Source organism: Neophocaena asiaeorientalis, unplaced genomic scaffold (genome assembly GCF_003031525.2).
Source record: "Neophocaena asiaeorientalis asiaeorientalis breed wild unplaced genomic scaffold, Neophocaena_asiaeorientalis_V1.1 scaffold591, whole genome shotgun sequence".
In the NCBI taxonomy this organism is placed as follows: domain Eukaryota; kingdom Metazoa; phylum Chordata; class Mammalia; order Artiodactyla; family Phocoenidae; genus Neophocaena; species Neophocaena asiaeorientalis.
Window position 1 is genome coordinate 442,796 of NW_020173494.1, and position 21,160 is coordinate 463,955.

The 21,160-nt window shown below is 36.3% G+C and overlaps 1 protein-coding gene across 1 annotated transcript in view; it reads right to left on the reverse strand.

Annotated features, from left to right (window-relative positions):
* Positions 1–21,160, reverse strand: part of LRRC49 (leucine rich repeat containing 49) — a 121,061-nt gene that overhangs the window by 89,192 nt on the left and 10,709 nt on the right. The window contains exons 6-8 of the mRNA XM_024747522.1: positions 19,078–19,144; positions 14,167–14,310; positions 1,646–1,707 (exon numbers count right to left, since the gene is read on the reverse strand). Coding sequence (XP_024603290.1) covers positions 1,646–1,707; positions 14,167–14,310; positions 19,078–19,144 — 273 coding nt within the window. The remainder of the gene's footprint in view (positions 1–1,645; positions 1,708–14,166; positions 14,311–19,077; positions 19,145–21,160) is intronic.

Consider the following 21,160-nt stretch of genomic DNA (forward strand, 5'->3'; position numbering starts at 1 on the left):
CAGTAGGGCGCCATCACATTTCGGAACTTTCTGAATTTCCACCAGGTAACAGTTTATGCAAATAGACCTCTAAGAATCCAACAACTTGGTCAAAACCAAAAAGCCCTACTATGTAACAGTCAATACATTTTTGTCTCCGCAAAATGGATATACTGTTGGATATTTTCATTTGCTGGATGATATTTGAGAGTTATCCGGAGAAAGTCCGAAAAGGTACTTTTACCTTTATATACTGCCATTTCTACTCTTCTTGTATGTTATTCCTGGGTCACTGAACTGTAAAATTAGGCAACTGTATCAAGCCAGGACTATAGCAGGACACTCGGGACATGAGGATACCATAATTATCACTATAGATCATCTACTTTCCCAGCTACCTGAGATATTTATGCCTTAAGTAAAGCTCATGGAAATGTTTTCAAGGCTTGCACTCTCCTCCCAGATCCAATATATTCTCTATACCATCTCCTGGGCCATAGGCATCAACAGGAACAGAGCAGAAAATGTACTTGACCTCAGAAGCAGATCACCTGGAAGCACTAGGGGAGGGTAGAAGGCTAAGCCTATGTAGAAACACAAAGAAAGCAATCAGTAAGAAAATGAAAGCCCTGGAACAGCCTTCAACCTAAACTGAAGAGAATATTAAAAGTTTTTCAGAAAACTTTAGAAGCGTAATAAGAGAATAATTATGGGTATTTCCTTTGAAACAACGCCTATATGCAAAATTCACCATCCAGACTTAATCTCTACCTTTCAGAGATATAGTACAGGGATGTGGGGTTAACACAGGAAACAGATGCAAACAGAAAATGTGCAAAAGCTCAACTGGTTTTTCATAATCAGAAACATAGACCTAGAGCTCAGGAAAAGATGTGCTCTCAACACTTTTATACTTAGTTCTGACCCTCCTATAAAAGTAAGTTCAGAGAACAGTCTTGACGTGAAACTAAAGAACTGAGGGGCAAAGGGGAAGGAGGAGAAGTAGAGAATTAGGAAAGGGTAGCTACTCCTTCTGCATTGAAAAGTCTGACTGCCCGTCTCAGCTCCAGTTCTGAAATCTTCCATATTGACACTGAATGATGTGTCATCACAACAGAAAGGATGAGATGCTTCAAATCTTTAGAAAACAAAACTTATACATTTATATATTCTAATATACAGTCTTCTAGCTGCATTAGTTCTCTAAGTAGGGATACCAAGTTAGAAGTTATGGCCTAATATGCAAGTGGCTTAGTGACAAACATAGCTTGCTATGTCAAAATTGCTTAGTAGCTACACAGATTGTAGATGATAATTTATGAAAGAAATTCTAATGCAACTGACTAGTGCAGTTAAGCGTCAAACAAAGGACAGCAAAATATATGTTGAAATTTCCACGTACATGTTTTACAAAGGAACAACTCTAAAGTATAATTATAAAAAACACATATTATACTAATTTCATCATTTTAGCATCAGAGTCACTAATATACACAAGAGCTTTGTTTTTCCACAAAGAACTTTGTCACAGACAGCCCTATCATTTTCCAACTTAAAATCTTACATGCCAATAAATTACTCCAAGGTATTTACAATCTTAATTTAAAGCACTAGAACCCACACAATCAAGTTATTAATAAATGACAAGTTTGGAGTTTCCACTTACGTAGATATATTGTTGAAGCTGAGAAACAGACGTTGGAGGCAGGGCAAATTATCCACATCTCTCTAGAAGGAAACAGAAAGTAAAAATTTACCAGCTGAAAGAAGAAAAATATTAAAAAATGTCTTCTTGCTCAGCTGTTGAAATATATAGTCATTTCTATTTACTGCAACCTTGCTAGACCACTGATTTCTACTGGAGATGGAGCTCCATTCTTCTACACTGCAGATTAAATGGGAGGGTTTCAGTACATCCGCAGAACAAGCTGCACCACTCACAAGGTAAAAAGCACTGAAGAGAACAGAGGGCGATGCTGCTGCTGCTAGCCTCTTCAAGCATGCTTTTGGGAAAGGAGCCAAAATGCTACTTCAGCATTTCAACTGTAGCACAAATGCAGTATGACCAAACATTTGTTAAACCTCACTTCTAAAAAGAAGCTACTCAAATGCTTTAAATTTTAAGTTTATGCAACCAGCTTTCCAAACAGTACTGAGAATTTCAAAGCTATTTACCTCTCTATTCTCAAACCCACAGAAATATACCACTCAGTTACAAATGAACCAGTACACTGACAATTCCCCTGTAACACTAAAAGTAGATCATAATAAGTGACAACGGAGGGCATCGTTAAGGACAAATTCCAATCTAAGCAAGAATCAGAGACTCTTACAATTGGAAATCTATGCTGTTCTGTTTAGGTGCAGCACCCCTGAGCAAAACACTGCTGTTTAAACGTAGTTACCTTTAGCAAATATTGAAATATTGGGGCCCAAATGATTTTTTACTAATTTTAGTAAGCGAAAAGACACAAACCTTCTGAAAAGTATGACATATTCTGGAATACCAGAATCTTGAGAGGAAGCTTAGTAATTACCTATATTATTCACATAAGAAAAAGTAAACAGTTGAGGTTGTCACAGGGGCAGCGTGGGAGAGGGGTGGAAAGGTGACCCAAGACACATACTGTCATATATACAGAAGCCAAGAAAGGACAAGATTCCAGTCATCCTGACTTCCAATGCTCTGCTCTTAAAAATACTACACATAGGGCTTCCCTGGTGGCGCAGTGGTTGAGAGTCCGCCTGCCGATGCAGGGGACGCGGGTTCGTGCCCCGGTCCGGGAGGAAGCGTGGGAGAGGGGTGGAAAGGTGACCCAAGACACATACTGTCATATATACAGAAGCCAAGAAAGGACAAGATTCCAGTCATCCTGACTTCCAATGCTCTGCTCTTAAAAATACTACACATAGTGCTACTTTCATATTAAATGTTTTTCATTTTTAAGGGCAATATTGCTTAAAATAATTCCTTGTTATATGAGATTGAATGATGCTAATAAAAGTATGTACATTTTAAATATTATTGTGACCAATATTTAAACCCAATCAAAACTTGTTTTACTGTTTGCATAAGTCATCATCTTTTTTCCTCCCTCCTTTTCTTCCTCCCTTTTAAAACTACCATTATTTCCAAGACCCAATAAAAATTCAGGCAATTCATTAAAATTACAGACAAGATCAGCTTTTCCAAAAACAGTTCATTTATTTATTTTTAAAAGCTTATAAAAGTTTTAAAAGTTATACCAAGAAAACATAAAAGTGATAGAATTGTGGCAGAGCCACGTCTCACTGATTTTTGAGAGGACGTAGGAGAAATGAATCTGGCTTAAGACATTCTCCCACATAGCTTCCCTTGTGTACCATTCTTCAACCTTCTCTCAACCCCTTAGACCCTAATCCATGTAAAAGGAATACAACTATCAGTGATCAAAACACTGGCTATGTATACCATTCACTTGGCATTACCATTCTCAGGCCCACCCCTGAAAAGCCTGTTCCACAGATGTGAGTTAGTGATTTTGAGAGTTTTTCAACCATGGTCAAAGAATAAGTCTTCAGAAAACAGTAAGACAATCAAATTTGCCTCACTGGGTGATAGGCTCTATATATTGGCAAACTTCTTGAATCATCTCCACCAGCTACCTCTCTCTGATAGTCCCAGAATAAGAGTAGAGTGGGCGAGGGGAGGAGAGCTGGATTATCTCTTTTTGTTCCAGGGCCCTAATTTCCAAAGGAAAGGGTAGCTTGCTTCCTATCTGGTCTCTAGAAGTTTAGAGTCACAGCCAGATTGAAAGCCTTCTCTGTTTGAGGAATCCCTCTTCTCCTAAATTCTTCCTGGAACCTACGTGAGATATTTCTGGGCATAAACATTGTTTGCTGACATCTAACTGGTTGAAACTGAGAAGCAGTAGTCGGAATCTCCTTTGAATCAAGGCACCTTAAAAAAAAATACACTTGTCTCTTTGAGCCCCAGCCTACCACCTTCAAAGACTACAGACACACAGATGCCTTTCAAGACATAATATTTTTGCTATTAAAATATAAACTCAAATTACATCAGGTATAAATTGTGAGAAAAGGGTTTTTAAGTTTATTTGATTATAGTGTTTTGTACTTATCTTCATTTAAGAAACAAAATTTTACCAGAAGTTTTTATCAAATTTTCAAAATTATTAACTCTCATTACCTGATACAGCTATAAAAAATATTCACAAGTTGAAAAACTAAAAATCAGAATTCAACTACACATACCCCAAAACCAGTTTAGTAGATAGCCTTTCCAGAACTTTAAAAAGCAAAATAATTACCCACAGTAATTTTTGTTGTTCCAAATTTCATTCCTATAAGAAAACTGTAACTGTAATTTTTCTAGCAATTCTAAGATATACTTTGTAAGGAATTTCTAGCATTACAATAGACAAAAAGAAAACATCCTATTTATTGTATCAATTATCTATGCATGAGTTATTTACAGAAAAAAAAAAAAAGATTGCTGAAAGCCACTAGAAGATGGTTGCTCTAATATGAGAGTAAACCAAAGATGTAGAAACATAAGATCCAGGAATTTGATTCACTATTGGAGGGAGGCAAGAGAAATCCAAGGATGTCATCTCCATAGAAGGCCTAAGGGCAACCAGTCTACATTAGAGACAGAGGACAGAGGGCTCCAGAAGGGGTATCTTTGAAGAGAGAAAATGAAACATAGATTACTTGAGATCTTTGCCAATACAGAAAAGAATTTTAGAGTTATCTTGGGGAGTTTGGACATTAATTAATGGTACTTCAATAGAACCTTCAATTAATGGGAGAAGTGAGACAGTTATTAATGCCAGAGAAAACAAAAATTTAACAAATGGTCCAGTATTCACTTTGAAAAGCTCATCTTGCTGTGCCAGACAATCCAAATCTATCGTATCATAGATTCATCAATCTGAAGCCACTGCACTGAAAGACCCACCTTAAACCAGACCCCCAAGAAATCTCAAAAATAAATATCCTGCCTTAGCCCTTAAAGACATGACTAAGACTATGTCAGGGAAATGTGCTCTTCTTGCCAATAAGTAATAATCTCAGTTTTTCTTTATCATCAGGTTATTCTGGTGCCACTTTGGGGAAGCCAGCACTCAACAATCTGCTTATCAAAAATATATATAATTATTTTGGAATAATGGGGAAAGGAGAAATAAGGGGTTAAAGATAATTTAAGAAAGCTAAATCCTCTTAACTGAGAAAAAGTCAGCACACTTATTTCACTGTCAAGTGTCAAACACTACCAGAAATTCTTTTCTGGAGGTAACTATTTCACAGGCAGTGAAACTATTGCAAAGAGGCAATAACATACCTAAGATAAGAAAAAGAAGATGAAATAAAATATTTACATATAGGGGAATATTTATAGCTCCTCTGTTAATCTTCTCTTAGTGTCAAATTTCTTATATTTAACAAAACACGATTCCAGAATCACATTCAAAATATGTTTTAAAGTAAGACTCAAAACCATTTTATATATTTAAAAAATATAATCCTTTAAAAATACCTTAAAAATTACTTACTACAAGACTATGAGAGGATTATAATTCTTTATTTTTCAAAAGAAGAATGACCTGCTGTTTTAGAAACATGCTTGTCCTACTCAACTCAGAGTTTTCCATATTCCTAAACTTCACAAAAGAACTAAATGACTCAGCAATCTGACTATGTGTAGAACATCTATTACTGGAGCTATTTTTAGAGCAGCCTCCTGCAGAGGAATAAGGAAGAAGAAGGGTGAAGAGATAAGAGGCTTTGGCACGCATCAAGGAGCACAAAGATGACTATAATAAAATCACGGCTACTCTCATTTTGTTATCTATTCTGTTATACAAAAAAGTCAGAGTTAAAATATGTATGGGTAATTATTTTAATTTTGAGAAGTAAAAACAGATTTATTAACAAAGCACTGAATACGTTTGAAAAAAAACAAAGAAAAAAGTATTCTTTTCTATAAAAAGCTTTATAAAATTAATTCCAAAATAACTACTTGCTATAGCCATCACTTTGTAACACAGACACATATTATATGAGGAATAATATGTGTAAACCGTCATATCAACAACTCATCATACTTTTATTTGCCATGAAAAAAGTCCGTTATCTGCCTCTGTTATCCAAAGGCATTAATATGTGTACCTACTTTTTATATTTATTTACTACTCATTACATGACAATAGATATCAGTCAATCTAGCTGCAAGCTACTCTTTCAGGCTGATTTTCTTCTATACACTGTTGTAATTCCCCCCAAATAAAAAGGAACTAAAAACCAGATTAATAAACACGCACTGATGCTCTAAGAGATTTCCAGTCTTTATAATCTAAGAGAGCTAGATATAACAGCTATGAGGAAAAATAGAAAACGTCTCAATTTCACAATCATAGGCCTTTCCACATCTGAATTTGTAGTTCAAATTTACATCACATGCATGATCTAACAAGACTCCTCACAAAAAGGGTCCCCAGCATTCTTGCCCCCACCACCCCTGGCAAAACTCACTGGAAAGACACAAACTCGATTCAGATTTTACGGCATTTGGACGATCCCAAATGATCAAGTTATGGGAAAAAATTACTGTGCGCAAGAGTAAGCATAAATTTTAGGCAACAATGCAGAATTACCAAAAACTTAAGAAAATATAATAACTTGATAAAGACGATGGAATATCTATGTTTAAAATTATTAGAGAAATAAAATGAATCAAAACATGAGGAAAAAAGATGCTATAAATAAAGGTATCTGGGCGTTTTGTTTTTTTTTAATCCATGCAGAACTTCTAGAAACAAAAAATTATGGTCATTATTAAAAACTCATGGATGGACTGAAGATCAGATTAGACAAAACTGAGGAGAAAGTTAGTGAACTGAAAGATAGCATTAAAGAAGTAAAAATCATGCAGAAATGTAGCAGAGAAAAATAAGAATGATGGAAATTTTAAGAAACAAAACTAGAACAAGAAGGTCCATACCATGTCTAGCAGGTGTGTAAGAAGTAGAAAAAGAGAAAGTGGGAGAAGGCAGTATTTGAAAATATAAAGGCTCAGAATGTTCCCATAATTAGTGAAAGAAATGAATCTGCAGATTCATAAAACACAAATATTAGGTATGCTAATAAAATTACCATATTTAATCAAATCTAAGATACCATCTCACAATTATTTTATGTAACACCTGGTGAAAATAAACTTATGATTAACCAATAATAAAATATCACTTTGAATTTTTATTTCATTATTACTGAAAGAGCTCTTTTAGATTGACTTAACCATACTTTTAACCAAATATCATTCTTATTCACACATAAAATCTAAGCAAATTAAATTCATTAATAATCTCCCCAAATATCTCCATGTATTATAAAGCTAGAGTTATTAGACAGTATAGTCTTGGCATAATGGTAGACAAATAGATGTAACAGAATAGAAGGTTCAGAAAAAGACTCATTTGCTTATAACTCAATTTTGAAAAAGAAACCAATTTAATTCAAGGGGGAAAGCAAGGTCTTTTGAATAAAAGGCAATGGAGCAAATAGACATCCCTATTTGGGAAAAATGAATCATGACCTCTACATCTCACACCATACACAAAATTTAATTAAAGGTGGATGACAGACATAAAATGAAGGTAAAACTATAAGCCTTCTGGAAAAAACAGAGGAGAACATATTTATGATATTGGGATAAGCAAAGACTTTCTAGACAAGACAAAAAAGGCACTAATGATAAAAGAAAACAAATTGATAAATTGTATGTCACTAAAATTTAAAGCTTTTACATATCAAAAACATTGTTAAGGAAGCCATGCAGAAAATACATTCAATACATATATGAAACAAAGGACTGAATCTAGAATAAAGATCTACCACACTCAAGGATAAAAAGATAACCCATTTTTTTTAAATGGGCAAAAGACTTGAACTGATACTTCACAAAGGGATATGCCAGGATGGCCAATAAGTAATTGGAGAGATGCTCAATATCATTAGTCACTAAGTAACTGCAAATTAAAACTACAATGAAAATCATAGTATCACTAAACTTATAAAGACTGTCAATGTCAAATGTTGGCAAGGATGTGGAGCAATTAGAATTCTCACTTATTGCTGGTGGGAGTGTAAAATGGTATAATCACTTTATAAAACTGTTTAGCAGTTTCTCATAAATTTAGACACCCAGCTACCTCATGGCTCAGTAATGATACACCTACATATTTATGTAAGAGAAATAAGAGTATATGTCCACCAAAGTAAATATATAAATAAAAGACCACAAGAATATTCATAGCCGCTTTATTTGTTAGAGCCAAAAATTGGAAATACCGGGGCTTCCCTGGTGGCGCAGTGGTTGAGAGTCCGCCTGCCGATGCAGGGGACAAGGGTTCGTGCCCCGGTCCGGGAAGATCCCACATGCCGCGGAGCGGCTGGGCCCATGAGCCATGGCCGCTGAGCCTGCGCGTCCGGAGCCTGTGCTCCGCAACGGGAGAGGCCACAACAGTGAGAGGCCCGCGTACCGCAAAAAAAACACAAAAACAACCCAAAATGCTAGAATGACTTATCATTACAAAAATCTTGCAATATAATTTTCAAAATTAAGATTAAAGAAGAATCCATATGATCAGTCTAAGGATTGTAGAAAATTATTGAATAAAATCCAACAACCATTCATAATATAAACTCTAAGCAAACTAAAAATAGAGGATAATTTCTTCAGACTGATAAATGGCATTTAGCAAACATAGACAGTGATGCATTTCCTTTAAAATCAGGAATAAGGCAAGGATGACCACCTTTGTTTCTTTATTCAACTTTGTACTAGAGGTTAAATCAAACTTCAGTCTAGCTCAGTCAAATAAGTAGAAACAAAATATATAATGATTAAAGAAAAACTACCATTGTTCGAAAAGAATTATAATTGTCTAACCAGAAAATCTAAGGTAATCTACAGACACATTATTAGAATTGTTAAGTGTCTGAGCAAGGTTTCTGGATTTAAGGTCAATGAACCAAAATCAACTGTGGTTCCATATACTAATAACAGTAAAAAATCTATTTCTGACCAAAAAATTTACAATGACAACAAAAAAGTACAAGATATATGGAAGATATCTAACAAAAAACAAGTGATCTATGGAGAAAAGCATAAAAATCATCAAATGAGACATATGAATCGAGAAATGTGCTCTAGTCATACATACTATGCCATTCATATTAATATACCATGTTCACATTATGATATTGAGCCTGCAATGTCATAAAAACGTCAGCTGTCTTCAATTTAAAAGATAGTCCAATCAAACAGACCAGTAGGGTTATTGGTGAAACTTAACATGCTATTTCTAGAGTGTAATACAGAAAAAGAAAAGACCAAGATAATTTTTTTTAAAAGGAAGGAAGGCTGGGAAAGGAAGGAAAGGGAAAGGAAGATTGGGGACCTCATTCTACTAGCTCTTAGAACATAATAGAAAGTTATAGTTATCACAACAGTGTTATATTGGAACATGGATAGAGACCAAATAAACAGACCAGAGAGGCCAGGCACAGACCCATGCATGTGTGGATATTTAATTTGCTAAATTAAGATACTGCCAAGGTGAGCGGGAAGAACAAAAGGAATTCACTTTTCAGTAAAACGTGCTGGGAAAATTGGTAATCCATGAGAAAAAAAGAAAAAGAAATTGGATTTCAACTGCATATCACAAGCAAAAGTCAATTCCAGATAGATGAAACACCTCTATGTGAAGAATAACTTTAAAACTCTTGTTAGACAACACAGAAAAATACCTTTATGTCCTCAGCCCATAAGAAAGGATTTTTCAAACAAAAAGAAGAAACAATAAAGGAAACTATTGATGATTTTTATTTCTGTTTCTCAAAAGACAGCAGAAACAAAAGAAATACTACAGATCAGTATGAAAAAGAAAAAAAATGTTATTACAGTGGGCAAAGGATAAGGCTATTTGCAGAAGAGGCAATCTCAATATCAAAAATGAAAAAAAGATGAAAGGCATTCAATCTCGCTGGAAATTAAAATTAAAATCTCAATATAATATATACAATTTTATAGTTACAAGACTGGCAGAAATGAAAAGGTCTGACAACATCAAGTGTCACTAAGGTTGTGAGGTTAAAGGAACCCTCGGGTAATGCTGATGGGAATGTAATTTGGTACAACCACTTTGAGAAAAACGTGGTGCTAGCTGATAAAATGAAATGATGTGCATAATCCTGGCACCTGGCAATGCTTCTCCCAAGTATCCACCACTGAGCATTATTTTTCAAATGCAGGTTGCAACCAATTTTTCATTCGTCAAGAAATCAATTCAGTAGATTGAGACTAACTTTTTTTGAGACCATTTTTTAATGAGATAGAATAGACTAGGATATACCAGAATGGATTGCAGTAAGGGTAGGTATAGTCATGAAATGCTTGTTTCCATTATTTATAATGTATTCATATAAATATGTATTAATTACTGGGTTTCAACGTACATTTTATTTATTACTATAGATTATGGCTAAAAAATGTCTGAAAGCCACTGTCCTGGAGAAATTGTTATAATTATGCATAAAAAGACATGTACAAAAATGTTATTTCTTCTTAACGACAAAAAATTAGAAATAATATTAATGTCCATAAAGAGAAGAATAAATATTTAGTTACAATCACACAGTGGGATACTATATAACAATGGAAATTAGTGAACTGGAGCTACAGGTATCAACATAGATAAATCTCAAAGCATAATAAAAGCAACTTACAGAAGATAGGTACAGTTTGATGATATCATTTACAGAACACTTAAAAGCATGCAAAATAATTACTTCATTGTTTAGGGGTATATATATGGGATTGTTTAGGGATATATACAGGAAAAGGAAAAAGACATGCATAGGAATAAACACCAAATTCATAACTGTGGTTACCTCTGCAAAGGAGGGAGGGAATGTGTTGGAGAAGGGTTACATAGTAGGCCTCTACTATATTTAAAAGGATTTTATTTATTAAGTTCATTGGTGGACATACAAATGTTTGTAATATTATTTCCTATTCTTTGGGAATGTCTGAAATGTTTCATAGTTTTTTAAAAGGGAAAGATACCATATAAACTTAAAAGACATTTGGTTAGAAATTTATAAAGTTTCCAAGAAAAAGATCAGTGAATTTAATACAATAAACAATGACTTTTCTATATCGAAAATACCAGTGAAGAAGGTTTCTGATAAGATGGTAAAGTAGGTAATGCCTTTGTTTCATCTCCTTCCCAAGATTCAATGGGTGAAACAAACATAAAATACACAAAATGAGTGAAAGCATGGAAATGATATAAATAAGAGAGCTATTAATAGATCAACATTTTTGATGAATTTCAGGAAGGTGGAAAGCAGATAGGATCTTATTGGAGATAACCCTGAACAGAGAAAACTGTGGCTCAGAACTGGCAGGAGAGATGTTGCACTGCAAATGCAGCGATTCCTTCCAAAAGAATGCCATCTTCCACGCTCAGAGTCAGTACATACAAAGAACAGGCATGGACTATGGGTAACTGTGGCTAATCAAGTACATGTGTTATTAAAGATCTGTCTACTCAACAGCCATTCCTGGAACACCAGCAAACCCACCCCACCCCCAGCCCACTCCCACCCCTGCCATGCACACACGCATTGGGTAAAGAGCAGCTGGCTGAAGAAAACCTCAGCTAAAGCCTCAGGATCTGTTCTCTAGCAAACAGTATCAAGGAAGGATGGACAGCATGGGTATTTTATCTATGGAGATGGTTAATAACTGCTACAGTAGAACCAGAGGGGGAAAAGGAATGGCAATTTCAGCTGGCACAAAAGTTACTGAAGTCCTTCTTACCCACACCCACACACATACACAAAGTAGTTTTTCTTATTTTGGCATTACACAGTGAGGCTGCCTATTCCCTTCCACTCACGCTAAAGGGAGGTCTGCCAATGTGTGGGATTCAACAGCTTACACAAATCTAGTGATCATTCTAGGGAGAGATTTTATGGTTAAAAAGACCTATTCAGCTGCACAGGAGAGCCAGCCACTCCTTAACATAGTCCTTCATTTAAGGATTACCAGCTATTGAGGAAAATCAAAACCATAAGAGAAAAAGAGGCAAAAAGAATTAGTATGATAACTGACCCTGGAAAAAAGAAGAGACACTTAAAAAAAAAAAAAAGAATCCTCAGATTTAAAAGTCTCTTGGCTCTTTTAGGAAAAGGATGCTTCAAAAAAGAAATAGAGGGCTTCCCTAGAGGTGCAGTGGTTGAGAGTCCACCTGCCGATGCAGGAGACATGGGTTCGTGCCCCGGTCCAGGAGGATCCCACATGCCGCGGAGCGGCTGGGCCCGTGAGCCATGGCTGCTGAGCCTGCGCATCCGGAACCTGTGCTCCGCAACGGGAGAGACCACAACAGTGAGACGCCCGCGTACCACACAAACAAAAAAAGAAATAGAGCTGGAAAAGTTTCTGATCTTTTCTTACACATATATTAACAATATCCAATCAATTAATATGCATGATACTTATTATCATGATAATTCTACCATATGTATAATACTTAATAAATCTTTTTCACTTTTAGAAATTAAGACAATTTCCTTTTCCATAAGATGTTTACTGCTGCCTAATCTATGAACAGTAAAGATTAGACATAACACTCAATAGAAAATTCAGTAAGCAAATTCCTGGATGTGTATTATATATTTTCCAAATGAAAGACAAAACATAGACAGGAATATGCTAAGGCCGATAGATTTCTGTACTCCACTCTACCAAAGCTTTTTGGATTCTTACCATACCCAATGTCCCTAGGACAGATTAAGTCCAGTCTGAACAGTTCTAGAGACAGCAATGTAACAGATTAATATGGGTGTCTTTTAAAATAAACAAGCCATTTCCAATATTTAAATCCAATCTGGGGAAAGAGCTGGCAGAATTTAGAGTTTCTGGGATAAATCCATGTCTTAGAAAAGGTTCTGAAATTATCCCAACCTCCTAGAAGATATGAGCATTACTTGGCTCAGACTTTCTGGGAAAATTTCAAAATGAAACCAATCTGTAAAATGAGGCCTAGAGATAAGGCATCATCTGTCTCCCAGCTTTTTCCAGTGTACCACTTACAGTACATTTAACTATTTACTAAGGAACTCAATGTCTTGAAAAAGTTAAGAATCAGATTTTACCTTTAAAAGTGCTTAAATGATACCCAAAGAAAACGTAATGTAGTTTTTCTATTGCATGTAAACAAAGAAAACTTGTTAAAAGAACAAATGTTTTTATAAATCCTCAGATGTCTTCTTGGCCTGTATCATGTCATACAGCTGAAAGTCGTATTTCTAGAGCTCTTCATATATGCACAAGTTCAAAATACCTGAGCATCAAGCTGTTATTTAGTTGCTAAACTTGAATAAAACTATAAATCTAATGAAGTTCATCCTCAGAGTTCCAGAGTAGCCTTTCTATAGTTTTGTCCCCACAATGCCAACTCTTCCTCCTGCTCACATGCCAGCTTTCTACCATATTTATATCCTTCTTCAGAGCCAGCAAGCCAAAAGGACTCTAGAGATGATTTAGCCCTATGTCCTCATTTTAAAGTAATCTGAGGCTTACAGAGTTAAAGTGATTTACCTAACGTCACACAGATAATGAGAGCTGAAGCAGACCTGCACTTAGCCTCTCATATCCTATGTAACAATGCTCTTTCCACCATACCAAGCTGCCTTTGAAAAACTGCAAAGAATATATTTATGCATGTCTTCAAAGCCCTCAACCACTCCTCTCTGTGCCTTTTCCCTCTCAGTGCAACAAGTTATCAACTTTCAGTCAACAACAACCTTCTTTCTTATTAATTCTATTCCTATAACAACACAGGAAAGGATTCAGTATTCATTTACCACTAGTTGATTCATTTACTGATAACATTTGTGCTCCTAATTTTACATTTATCTTTTAGAATGGAAAACACCACAACACTTCCCAAATCAAAATATTATAAAGCTTAACAATTATATCCGCAATTTAAATTCAGAAAAAAACTAAATTACTTCAGATTCTTACTTTGCAGAAAGCAATGCTATAACATTTATTTCATTCCCTTAAAAGAAAAGCCAGAAATCACATATTGATTCCATTTTAATACTCACCACAAAAGTGATCTGATTGTGTCGCAGGTTAAGCTCAGTTAGTGAATCCAGCCCATTAAGATTATCAACATGACTTAAAAGGTTCCTGGCAAGATTTAAAACTCTCAAATCACACAAATGATTGACATTTTCAATTTTGGTAATCTGTTAAAAAATGAGGAAGGGATGATTAGCAGGCATAAATCTCAGGTGTGCGTGTTATAAAAATAAAAGACATAGTCATTGAATTCAGTGACAAGTTTATATGAAGACATTTCAAAATCTATTTCCAGTTTCCTCTATTGCAGATATTATGAAGTTACTTAACTTGTGAAGATTAACTAACAGAACATATTTTATAATTTGACCATGGTAAGTATATTTTATCAAATAATCAGTAAGTCCATTGTTTGGGCATCTCTAAGTGCCCAACACTGTGTCAGGTCCCATGAAGGTGAAGAGAAATACACGTACTAGCTGTGAAATAGAAACTGTGAGCCCAAGGCATAAGCTCACAATGTTTTGATCAAACAAGACTACCTTTTGAGAGAAAAGGCAAGGAACAGGAATGATACCAAGTTCCCCTTGTTAATTCTCCATTTATACTGCAGGATCCTGAGAGCAATTAAGAGTCTGAATGGAAAAGATTCAAGGAACTACGATCCCCAGTAGAGGGTGAGGATGGATATTCCTTATTAGTGAAACTGCTTAAGAGAGGAGACAGATAATGTTTAGGCAGGGTACAATATGGTGGACTTGAATTATGGAATATACACATGCACATAAGCACTGAACTGCAGCAGAGGAATTTGAGCTGCACAAGTAAGGATAAGTTAAAGGGTATAGCCCATGAAATGATGAGAGCCCAGCATGATTTTCAGCCCCACTACTGCAATACAACAAGCGTAGCACAACGGGATGAGTTTCCACGTGACCCAGAAATAGGGCTTCTTGCAGAGGGCTTCAACCTTTTAATGTAATGTACTTAAGCAACAATGAGCTATACACAACACTTTTCTTCTGAACATTAAAACAAATTTCACAATCACTGAAGATTAATTTTCTCATCTGTATTGCCATCACAATATTATTTGAAATTTTATATTTAACACTTCAAAGCAGATATTGGCTAAAATAGCCTTTTTTTAAGATTTATAATCCAGTTTTCTATGATATTGTTTGGACCTTCTCTTATATTCGAGAAGTACCGCCTAGATTCCACCTACATTCAAGAGGAGAAACCTAAGTATATTTATCGCAAATTCAATAATATATAAAGATAATATATGATCATGCTTTAAAATTTGTCCTGAGATTTTTGGTGTAACTAATGTAAAATGAAAATAAAATCTGTAAAAGAAGAAACAAGGTTATCAGTATTTGCAGATTACAGAACTGTACAGTAAGACATAGACAAAAACATTTCAAAACTAAATAGGTGACAGAATTTAAAATGTACAGAATCAGCAAAAAGTAACACAGACACTGTAGAAAATCAATAATAACAGCATAAGCTTGAGAAATTCTACTAAAATACTAAATAAATAGAGATAGGTATATGGAAAAACAATATGTAAATATATACATAAAGCTTTTCTGAACTCAAGAAAGATAAATATACAGAATGAAGGGGTACATAACCTGTATATGGTGTATTCTCCCTTCTGCTAATAATCCTGGGACATTTCTTTTAGAAAACTACCTTTCTCCAATTCTATTTGCTCCTGGTGGGACATATAATTAGAATGCCTACATTTTAGTTTGGTCACTCTGACAAGAAATGTTGTTAACTCTTATATATAGGTATCAATCTGTAATTTTAAAAAAGTCACTGGGGATATTGTTCAGCTTCTTGGTTTGCAATCAGACAGGTCAGAATTGTGTGCAGCATCTCTGATGGAACAGTCTGTTACTTGTTGCAGCCAGGGACAAAGTCACAGGCATAGAGCAAATGACAGAAATTTCAGAAAAAAGGTGGTGTAGGGTGAGAGCAGCGTTCTTGATCAGTTAATAAATTTCACAGCCAGAAGAAGAGATGATAGGAATGTTCAAAAGCCTAATCTTGGGTCACACTGATAAGAGAGAGTCTCAAGGTAGACAGCAGAGCTTTTTAGTATGTCTAGGAAAGCTGGATACTCCAGTCTTATGTATGTGTATACTAGTAACCCAGACTGCTCTATCTGGATAAAGACAACCTTCCTACTCAGCAATAGGAAAGACATCTGCTTCCAGGCAAGCAACCACAGAAAGAGTCAGCTCTCCCTGAAGGAAAAGATGTCACTGAAAGAAAAGATTCTTTTTGAAGCACATTTGTGTCCATGTTAAAACAAGCGTTTACCAAGAGAACATTTTCTGGTAGACAAAAAAAAATCTAGGTCATAAACTGAGAGTCAACCTCTCATATTCCTCTGTATTCTTTACTACTCACATACAATCAATTGCTAAATCTTGATGTTTTTCATTTTTAAATATTTATCCAATCTGCCCCCTTGTTATATCCCTATCGCTACAACTTTAAGTTGCCATCACTTCTCACCAAGATTATTGAATTAGTCTCTCAGCTGTTCTCTGTCTCCAGTTTCACCTCCCCTCAACTCTTTACATTCTCCAAACTGTTTCTTGAACACTATCACTATTCCTATCAATGTTTTCACATCCATAAACCAATTATATTTCATTTCACAATGTACATCACATATCATTTTTATTTCCAATGGAAGTAAATTCAAAACACAAAAAATAGTCACTTAATTTTCTTCTAGTTTTTTAACTACCTGATGCTATTTTTTTAGAGTTGCATGTTGTTTCAACTTGAATAGTGTATCTCCTGACTTTTTAGTCACCAAGACTGTCTTTGCTTTGAAATACTCCAAATTTTTGTTTATTGGATTTAAATATTTGAAACAAGACTCAGATTTTCATTTAACACATAACACAGGTCAGCTAACAAGGTAACAAGGTGACTTGGTCTAATATTTAGACCAAGTGATACATTATCCATTTACCAGTTGCTCTTATAGATCTTGGGTAATGCCCAGGAATTCTTAAAGGTATATTATAATATAAAAATGACATAAATCTTATTTCTCATATATACATTTTAAAATAAACTTAAGAAAAATATTGCTACCATAAAATGTTTCACTTATACTGATGAATGGCATTTAAAATAGTGGGTTACAGAAAGATAAAATAGCAATTCCTTACCGTGGCATATGAAAGCCTTCCACAGTCTGGCCTTAAACCTACCTCTCTTGCCTCATCTCTCAGCATCCCTCAACATGTGCTAAATTCTCCAGCAGTAAAATATACTTATCATGTTGTTTTTAGTCTCAGTGCCTTTATATATGATGCTCTCTTACTGACAAGACTCTAATTCTTCTTCCTTTTCCACCACCATCTAACTAACTGGGTAACTTTCCCTCTACTAGAGTGATACCAACCAGCCTGCAGAGCTGGACAATTCCCAGACATCAACACTCCTCCCTCTGAGTGCACACACAGGCAGACATATAGATGGGGCTGGGATGAGATGAGAACCCAGCAGATGTGGCCTATCTAATACATCTATCAAGGTTTTATTAATTATATTAGCTTTTCAACAAAACAAGTAGGACTAACAGCTATTAGAAGGCCTAAAGAGATCACACTGAGGTTTACACCTGACCAACTGCAAGTGGGAGATTTGTTCTCAACAGGCAGGGACTCCCAGATCACCCCAACATGTACACTTACCACCTCAGGAGAGATTTTACCTGCTGCATGAGTATGTAGCTCATGTAGCTATTTATAAATAAGTACTTATATTGCAAAGACTAAAATTTAAATGTAAGAGCAAAGGGTTAAAAAACAGCCAAGATGCTCTGCAAGAGAAGAATAAGGAGAGGGAACATAACAAACCAGACAGAGAAATTAAGACAGACAAATACATGGGTAGACAAACTAATCAAAATGGAATAATGATCCCAGGTTATATAGTAATCACGGAATTAGAAATCAAAACCATAAGGGGACACCACTTTACACCAATTCAACTGGCAAAAATTAAGAAGTCTGAAAATTCCAAATGTTGAAAAGGATGTGAAGCAACAGGATCTATTATGTGTTACTGGTGGGAGTATAAACTGGTACAATCACTTTGGAAGACAATTTGGCATTAACTTTTAAAGTTACACATTTAAGTAACCGGTGACCCATCAGTTTCACTCCTAGATATATACCCTAGAGTACATATGATGTATGGAAGAAACATGTACAAGAATGTTCTTAGAAGTACTATCCTAACAGGAAACAAAACCCAAACAAACAAAAAGGAATTGACCCAAATGTCTATCAATAATAAAACAGAGAAAAAGGTTTCTGTGTAATCAAACCATGGAACATAAACTACAGCTATGTAGTCAAAATAGATGAAACTCAGTAACATAATGTTGTATCCAAAAAGCAAACACTGATGACAATATATAGTTTGACACCTTTTTTTTTAAATTAAAAGACAATACTACTAAACAATATATTATTTAGACACTTATATATGTGATCAAACCAACTAAAAACACCAGTAAAAGAATGATAAATGTGAAATCCAGAATAGTGTTGTCTTGGAATAAAGAAGGAACACTTAAGTAGAAGAAAATCATTAGTAATATTCTAGTTCTTGGGTTGGGGTCAGCTATAAGTTAATAAAAGACTAAATAAGAATCAAAATTGTCATAACTATAAGAATTCTAAATGTTTTATAAGTTTTATCTGTCACTTACCACTGAGGAATTACCAAACCTTACATAAATGAGCTTAATACCAAAGCTAGTTTCACTGAATCAGTAAAGTAACTTTGGAAAAATTCAACACAAGTGTAATTCTTAAGACTTTCAAACGAAATTTCCTAGAGCTTTTTCAAATAAGAAAGAAATGCAAGGGCTTTAACAATACCTGATTTCCATGAAGGTCCAAGACATCTAAGCTTTTTAGATTCTCCAGATTTGAGATTTTCTTGATTCTGAAAATCAGAGTAAGCAGAGTAGAAATACAGATGTACCACATCTATTGTAAATCAAAAACTCTAAGGCATAACTCATTTTCATTTATTCTTTCTAGATAGATAGGCAGGCAGATAGACAGACAGACATAGAAATATATAGAGAAAGAAATTATATATTAAAACCTTTTTTTCATTGATTTAATTATAATGTTAAAGATGCAGTCCCATTGGGGAAATGTCCCAAAGTCAGCTTGAAAGTCCTATCTTTAGGAAAGAACAATTCTACTTCTAGGAACTTTACCACAAGGCACTTATTCAAGGCAAATCCTTTCACCTTAGAATACAGCCTAAATTCCTTACCTCAGTCCTCAAGGCCCTAAACTCTCTGACTACTGACTCTTCCTCCAGCTTATCTCCTACCAAGACTCCAGCGCACCCAGTCACTCTGCTCCAGCCACAGGAGCTTTCTTGCCATCTCTAACTTGACAAATTCATTTCTGCCTGGGGTGTTTACCCTTGCTGTTCCTTCTTCCTTAATGTTCTTCCCCCAGAACTTCACATGGTTGGTTCACTCCTTCACGTTATTCAAGTCTTGGCTCAAATATCTTCTCGAAGCAGCCTTTCCAGATGACCCTATCAAAAAGAGCTCTTGAGGAGACCTTCAAGATGGCGGAGGAGTAAGACGCAGAGATCACCTTCCTCCCCACAGATACACCAGAAATACATCTACACGTGGAACAACTCCTACAGAACACCTACTGAATGCTGGCAGAAGACCTCAGACCTACCAAAAGTCAAGAAACTCCCCACGTACCTGGGTAGGGCAAAAGAAAAAAGAATAAAGAGAGACAAAAGAATAGGGACGAGACCTGCACCAATGAGAAGGAGCTGTGATGGAGGAAAGGATTCCACACACTAGAAGCCCCTTCGCGGGCGGAGACTGCGCGTGGCGGAGGGGAAAAGCTTCGGAGCCGCAGAGGAGAGCACAGCAACAGGGGTGCGGAGGGCAAAGCGGAGAGATTCCCGCACGGAGGATCAGGGCCGACCAGCACTCACCAGCCTGAGAGGCTTGTCTGCTCACCCGCCGGGGCGGGGTTAGTGCGCCACGGCTAGCCGGGAGGGAGTCCAGGGAAAAGTCTGGGCTTGCCAAAGAGGCAAGAGACTTTTTCTTCCCTCTTTGTTTTCTGGTGTGCGAGGAGAGGGGATTAAGAGCGCTCCTTAAAGGAGCTCCAGAGACAGTCGCGAGCCGCAGCTAAAAGCGCGGACCCCAGAGACCGGCATGAGACGCTAAGGCTGCTGCTGCCACCTCCACCAAAAAGCCTGTGTGCGAGCAAAGGTCACTATCCACATCCTCCTTCCGGGGAACCTGTGCAGCCTGCCACTGCCAGGGTCCCGGGATCCAGGGACAACTCCCCCGGGAGAACGCACGGCGCGCCTCAGGCTGGTGCAACGTCACACCAGCCTCTGCCGCCGCAGGCCCGCCCCGCACTCCGTGCCCCTCCCTCCCCCCGGCCTGAGTGAGCCAGAGCCCCCGAATCAGTGGCTCCTTTAACCCCGTCCTGTCTGAGCGGAGAACAGACGCCCTCTGGCGACCTACACGCAGAGGCGGGGCCAAATCCAAACCTGAGCCCCTGGGAGCTGTGAAAACAAAGAAGAGAAAGGGAAATGTCTCCCAGCAGCCTCAGAAGCAGCGGATTAAAGCTCCACACAACTTCATGTACCCTGCATCTGTGGAATACATGAATAGACAACCAATCATCCCAAATTAAGGAGGTGGACTTCGCGAGCAAGATTTATGATTTTTTTCCCCTTTTCCTCTTTTTGTGAGTGTGTATGCTTCTGTGTGAGATTATGTCTGTATAGCTTTGCTTCCACCATTTGTCCTAGGGTTCCATTTTTTTTTTTAATTTTTTCTTTTCTTAATAATTACTTTTTTATTTTAACACCTTTATTATATTTTATCTTATTTTATTTTATTTTATCTTCTTTCTTTCTTTTTTTCCTTCGTTCCCTCCTTCCTCCCTCCCTCCCTCC